The following is a 6,494-nucleotide window of genomic DNA, read 5'->3' as shown; positions in this document are numbered from 1 at the left end:
AGGAAAGCTAATCTTTGATTAAAATACTTAGCAAAATGCCAGGAAGAGAAAGACCAAAGCAAAAAACAAACAAAAAAACCCTAACTGATACATTTTATGTTTATACATTTTATTTTGTCTGAAATGAAATGAGAAGGAACAAGCAAGTTAACACTGGAAAGAGATGGGGACAATAAAAGAATAAAGTTGTGACTTTCGGTAGGGGACACAAGAAGGTAGTTTGAAATCTTTCACAGAGGACTTCCAATTGTTTCTGCATTTTATACATACATATATATATATATATATATATATATATATATATATATAAAGAATCTCTCCCAAAAGTTGTTGAAAGATACCAGCAAGTGTAGAAAGGGGAGCATTTGAGGATGCTTTCACAAACCCCAGAAGGAGAAACTGCTTTTTTATTTTTCACTCCAAATTCCTAAGAAGCACAGAAGTCTTATATGTGTTTAAGAGAACACACAGACACACACCGGAGGGTTCCATGCCATGAAACAAAACAAGGAAATAAGGAGACCTTTGTGGATCCCTGTTCGCTTACACAAATCTTAGTTTGGTAAAGCATCTCAAGACCATTTTCCTGATTTCAGCTTCTTTTCATGGCTTTCTTTCCCTGGGTACCCAGGTGCGCAGATGGGATGGTGATCTTCACAAAACATCAGCAGCAGCCACCACCACCACAACAACAACAACAAAAAAACCGTCTCGCTCACACAAAAGCCCACCTTGCAAATGAATGGAATATTAACGACTCCCTAATAGTGGCACTGTTGGCAGGGCAAAACTGAACACTAGCACAGCTCTTCCCACAGATTGCCCGTGAAACTGGAGCAGCTCGAGAAGGAAGCACCTACTGCATGTGAAGTGCTGGTGCAGATTTTTTTTTCCTATCCGTCTAACCTTCTGTGTTGATGCATGAATGCTGGTACCCACTTACTGGGATGCCAGATGATCAGTGCAGAATGAAGGTCCCAAGAGAGAGGATCACATGGTTTTCTCTGCCCTGTGACGTCACTAGCAGATGGCATGGGTACCAGCTCTGGCAGTTGGCATCAATGTCACTTTTTAGAGATCAATGAGATAGTGCAGATATACACAGATCTAGAGACTCCAGGAGACGATGCGACACTCAGCCTGAAAAGATTTGGAAGATCCAAAATGAAAACTGATTATTGAATGAAATTAAAACCTAAGGTAATACAAATAAAGATATACTTCAATTGATGCTGGCTTTGCATGCAAGTGTTTAAAGATACAGTGTCACTGTCTTATAGTATTTATATGATCTTTGCCATCTCTAAGTTCTTATCATATTTCATTCTTATGATGCAATTATCACATACTTTTACTGCTCTTATGTAACACTGAAAGTATGTGGATATTACTAAGAGTTTGTGTGTGTGTGTGTGTGTGTGTGTGTGTGTGTGTTGAGGGGGCTGGAGATTGTTAAATTGAAAAGTCTCTGTTTTAACGTGCTTATTTGTTTGAAGACTTTAGCTGAAAATACTTGCTGCTTCACTAAACGAAAGCCAAAATTGCGTTTGAAACACAAATTCTTTTCCCCTTTCATTCGGGATTCTGAACACACGTGCACAATTGCAGTCAGAATCCTTGGACCGTTCCTGTCAGATATTAGCTAGAGGGAGACTTCTGTGGCTCGTAGAACAAAAACACTACGAGAGTGTTTTTTTTGTCCAGGATAATTTGAACAGCAGTAAACAGACAATTCCGTGTAGAAAAATGTAGATGTAAAAGCAGTCTCAACATTTTCTTTTATTTTACAAAAATGCCAGTGATTTTTATTTTTTAAATTTATTTATGGAGTTTATCCCAAATTAGCCTAATCCTCTTCCCACCTCCTTTTTTGTGTGTGAAGGCTAGGAAAATGATGCTCTTTTACATTTTTCTTTACTGATCAGAAAGAAATCAGATCAGTTTTAAAATTGTCTGATTATAATTGTTCTTTAAATTTGTATATTCCAACAGCCACTTATCTAAATTCACAGTTACATAATATAGCAAATAAAGTTAAGGCTTTAGGAAAAAAACACACACACAAATTTGTCAGCTAATGGAGAGATGACACTTTTTATTATAAAAACTGGTGTCTCTTCTCATTTTCTACTCAGGGGAATTATAACTAATGAAATTCTGCATTGCTATATCATGTTTTGCATTTGCTTGATTTCTACAGTTCTTTTTGTGTATTTAAAAATGAGTAAAACAATCAAAAAGAAGTGGAAGTGGTGGTGGCCTCATGTTTTATTTTCTTTTGATAATTTGCCTGTATAAATTAATACTATTGCATGTGTCAATGTTTGTTATAATTACTAGTCTGTCCAAACTCAAAAATTATATTTAATGTAAAAACAAAATTAGTCCAGGAATCAGTCTTTTTCACTCGTTTTTGTATTTTTACAATTAAGTCATTAAATATGTTTTAAGTATATAAACTTCCAAAATGAAAACACTTTAAATATTGTGCTGGCATTTTTTCAGGTAATTTAAGATTAGAGAACCATGTTAACACTCCCGTTTGATGAGTCTGTTGTAATGCCAGAATCCCAGATGTGCAGAAAGTTTTCTAGAGAATGCGAGGACCAGAAGCAAATTAAGAAACCAGAAAGCTTTTCCAAACAGATTGTCCTTCGAGGCAAGAGCATCAAAAGGGCCCCTGGAGAAGACACCGAGAAAGAGGAAGAGGAGGAAGACAGGGAAGAGGAAGATGAAAATGGGCTGCCCAGGAGGAGGGGTCTTCGAAAAAAAAAGACCACCAAGCTCCGACTGGAGAGGGTCAAGTTCAGGAGACAGGAAGCTAATGCCCGGGAGAGGAACCGGATGCACGGCCTCAACGATGCTCTGGACAATTTAAGAAAAGTGGTCCCCTGTTATTCTAAAACCCAAAAACTGTCCAAAATAGAAACTTTACGACTGGCCAAAAACTACATCTGGGCACTTTCTGAAATTCTGAGAATCGGCAAGAGACCTGACCTGCTCACGTTTGTCCAAAACTTATGCAAAGGTCTTTCCCAGCCAACTACAAACTTGGTGGCAGGCTGCTTGCAGCTTAACGCCAGGAGTTTCCTGATGGGTCAGGGCGGGGAGGCTGCTCATCACACAAGGTCACCCTACTCTACTTTCTACCCACCCTACCACAGCCCTGAGCTCACCACTCCCCCAGGGCACGGAACTCTTGATAATTCTAAGTCCATGAAACCCTACAATTATTGCAGTGCGTATGAATCCTTCTATGAAAGCACTTCCCCTGAGTGTGCCAGCCCTCAGTTTGAAGGTCCCTTAAGTCCTCCCCCAATTAACTATAATGGGATTTTTTCCCTGAAGCAAGAAGAAACCTTGGACTATGGCAAAAATTACAATTATGGCATGCATTACTGTGCAGTGCCACCCAGGGGTCCCCTTGGGCAGGGTGCCATGTTCAGGTTGCCCACCGACAGCCACTTCCCTTACGACTTACATCTGCGCAGCCAATCTCTCACCATGCAAGATGAATTAAATGCAGTTTTTCATAATTAATGAGGAAAATGAAAATAAACAGTGGTCATTCACCTCCCCCCCCGTCTAATTAAGACAAAGCAGATGCTTGTGGGCTGAGTAATTGGCACAACTCTATCTAAGGTGTTTACTAGTTTCTGAAGTGTGTTTCAACTATTGTGAGAATTTTCTATGTAATAATAAATCTCTTTTCGTATGAGAACTTCTTTTTCTTTTCTTTTTGTCTGTAAGCACTGTGATTCTGTTTCTACTGGAAGGATTTTTTTCCCCCTTGTTTTCCTTTCTTTTAAATTCACTTAATTTGTTTGCACAAGGTGTCTAAGAATATACTGTTGAATAAAGACATGCACACAACATAACTCAATGTCTATTTCAGTTGTACAGTAATTTTAAAAATGCATGTTATTAAAATCAGATGAATAAAATGATGTGTTTATAATGATTAGGAATTATATATTATGTATCTGAAAAATTGCAAATTTAAAATATTGAGAACACTAAGCTGACAATGATATTGGAAGGTACATACGAGGATATGCAACAATATAAAAAGCTATGCAATTTTATTTTTATTAAGGATGAATCTAAATGCATTCAATTGGTAACCATTCCTCTACAAGTATTTGCAGAGAGGGCAACATGATATTTGGGTAGGTTGTGTCATAATTTGGGGACAATTATTTCAATCATAAAGAAAAAAATTTCAGCACTTGTTTGTATTGTTCAGGAATTACCTGTACAAGCTTGTTATCACAATGTATAATTGTGTTTTTCCACCCCACATTTTTAAAGCAATTAAACATAGATATTTACACTCGTAAAGGACATCTATTAGCTGTGATATTTTTGCATGATACTTATTATTTCCTGGTACACAGCTGCCTTCTGTCTCCAAAACTCCCTCCTCCTCATTTCAGAAATATTTCTGGATTTCAAAACCATACGAGATAAAACAATTTTCATAAACAAAATGGCCAAGCGCTTACAAGAATTTTTTTTTAAGTGTCTTAAATGAAAGAAGAGGAGCCCAGGAGGGTTCAACATCCTGGGGAAACAATGGTAAATCCTGGTAACCTTCAGCTCGAGTCAAAATTCGGTGGCAAATTTCCAGCAAACACCAGAGTGGATGTTAAAAATGGAAGGTTTGACTCTGTGCCGTTTAAATGTCTGGCCGATTAAAGGCTAAATTCTGTGTGATTAAAAGTTTCCTAACAAAAGGCCACTAAAAACCTACTTGAATAGCGCCTGGGGAGCTCACCCTCTTAAGCAGAACCGGGCCCCTTCTAGAATAAAAACCAAGGTGGCAATGACCTCACGCCAGATGCCCTCTTGCGCAGGTTTGCCTCCCAGGGGGAGTAGGGGAAACAGCTGCGAAGGTTTGTGAGGGCAGCAGAAATGGGTCCAGCGGTGGCGGGAAGGAGCGGGTGTGTGGGGGCAGGGGGTCCGCGCACCGCAGCGGGGCCACCGCTGCTCACTCGTGCGCCCTGCGCCCGGCGGCCTCCGCACCAGGCAGCACAGGCCCGAGGGCGCCTCGTGGGTGACCCGGGGAGTGGAAGGAGGCGGCTGCCCGCCCCCTCGCAGTTGTTACAGGGGCCCAGAGGCACAGGCTAGGCTGCACTGCCTGTGTCCCGCCCGCAGTGGGCGCTTCGGGTCCGGGGGCCCGTGCCTGGCTAGCGTGCCGACCTCCCCCGGCAGGAAAAGGCCTGCAACGTCTGGAGAGTGGGCTGGCCCCAGAGACCCTGCCCTGAACCGGGAAGAAGGTGACCTCTTGGGAGCCAGGCCTCGAGAGGCTGGACCAGGGGTCGCCCCTTCACCGACCCCGTCTGCCGCAATGGGGGCACACGGCGGCGGCCGCTCCAGTTTGCCCAAATTTCGCTAAGAGCTGCCTCTATCCTGCCCCTCCCAAGGCTTGTGGGACTTCCTGAGTCACGGCCGGGAGGCCTGGGGTCAGCGTCCCTTCAGCTGCCCCATCGTATAGCCGGGGCCTTGGGCGTGCACCGCAGCCGTGCTCGGAGGGGGCAAAGGTGCCGAGCAGCTGCTGGAGCAAGACGCAGAGGGTGATGAACGCGCCCTCCTAAGCGGGTGTGTTAGCACCTGTTCAGTCTAATCCCACGAGGGCAGGGGCAGAGGGGTTGGGGAAAGAAGAGGAAGTGTGCCCCCCAGGGGTGGAGAGAAGTTTGCCTCAGGTAGAGCCGTCCATCCCCTCTCTGTCTCTGACAGGGGAGAGTGACTCGCAGTGGCTTCCTCCCCAGGAGCACAAAACCTGCCCTCCCTGGGACGGTGTCCAGGTTTGCTGGGCGTCTTTAAGGCCCCTCCGATACTAAGAATCTGATCACTGCTTTCCCCATCTGAGCAAAGAGTAAACAGTGAAAAAAGCACCAGGAACTTGAAGAATATGACTTTAAAAAAAATTTTAAGGCAGTTCTGTTTAGTCACTAGCGGAATAGGTGCAACCTCCCCCCACCCCTGCTTCAAGGTGACCCGATGCCCTACTGAGAGCAGTATTGTGCCTGCTCAGTGTCTTGTTGATCCAGACAGCCTTTGAAATCCGCATAGGCTTTCGGGTCACAAATTCATGTTGGAACTAGAGATTGCAACAGAAAATGCACTTTCCCGGCTCCCTCTTGGCAATATGGGAGAGCTAAGAAAAAAGCAGCTGGCTGGGTGTCTGGGAAAGCAGCAGTCCTACAGAAGGAGAGTCTCATCTCAGAGCTTTGTGCACGAGGAACCCAAGCAAAAGAGTGGGAATTTCGGGCACAGACCCCAGAGATTATGAAAGTTTTTCCATATTTGGATGCACACGTCTGAGGTGTGCTCTCTCCTCCAGTGAACTGGTGGAATCTGAGATACCATGTTGTGTGTGAGTCGGGTTTGTGGGATTGATCCCTGTGGCTTAACCATCCTTCAGATCCCACTGATGATCCTGGCACGGGAATCACCCAGCTGGCCTCCTTTACACTCACCAAGGGCAGAGT

General features: G+C 43.5%; 1 protein-coding gene across 3 annotated transcripts; it reads left to right on the top strand.

Moving 5' to 3' along the window:
• The first annotated feature begins 866 nt into the window (after positions 1 to 866).
• Positions 867 to 4,341, top strand: NEUROD6 (neuronal differentiation 6). 3 transcript variants are annotated; one of them, XM_019639866.1, is made up of 2 exons: positions 867 to 1,200; positions 2,506 to 4,341. In XM_019639866.1, the coding sequence occupies exon 2, from the start codon at positions 2,527 to 2,529 to the stop codon at positions 3,538 to 3,540; it is 1,014 nt and encodes a 337-aa protein (XP_019495411.1). In that variant the 5' UTR covers positions 867 to 1,200; positions 2,506 to 2,526; the 3' UTR covers positions 3,541 to 4,341. The 3 variants fall into 3 exon arrangements, with proteins under 3 accessions (XP_019495411.1, XP_019495413.1, XP_019495412.1); XM_019639868.1 differs by having other exon boundaries at positions 936 to 1,200; positions 2,647 to 4,341; XM_019639867.1 differs by having other exon boundaries at positions 937 to 1,200; positions 2,567 to 4,341.
• The last annotated feature ends 2,153 nt before the right edge of the window (positions 4,342 to 6,494 follow it).

This window comes from Hipposideros armiger, unplaced genomic scaffold, assembly GCF_001890085.2.
Source record: "Hipposideros armiger isolate ML-2016 unplaced genomic scaffold, ASM189008v1 scaffold_47, whole genome shotgun sequence".
NCBI classification, from domain to species: domain Eukaryota; kingdom Metazoa; phylum Chordata; class Mammalia; order Chiroptera; family Hipposideridae; genus Hipposideros; species Hipposideros armiger.
Note: the sequence above shows the minus strand (reverse complement) of the source record. Positions and strands in the feature narration are given on the sequence as shown.

Coding starts and splice junctions, on each gene's coding strand:
- NEUROD6 (XM_019639866.1), top strand. CDS start 2,527: ATGTTAACACTCCCGTTTGATGAGTCTGTTGTAATGCCAGAATCCCAG.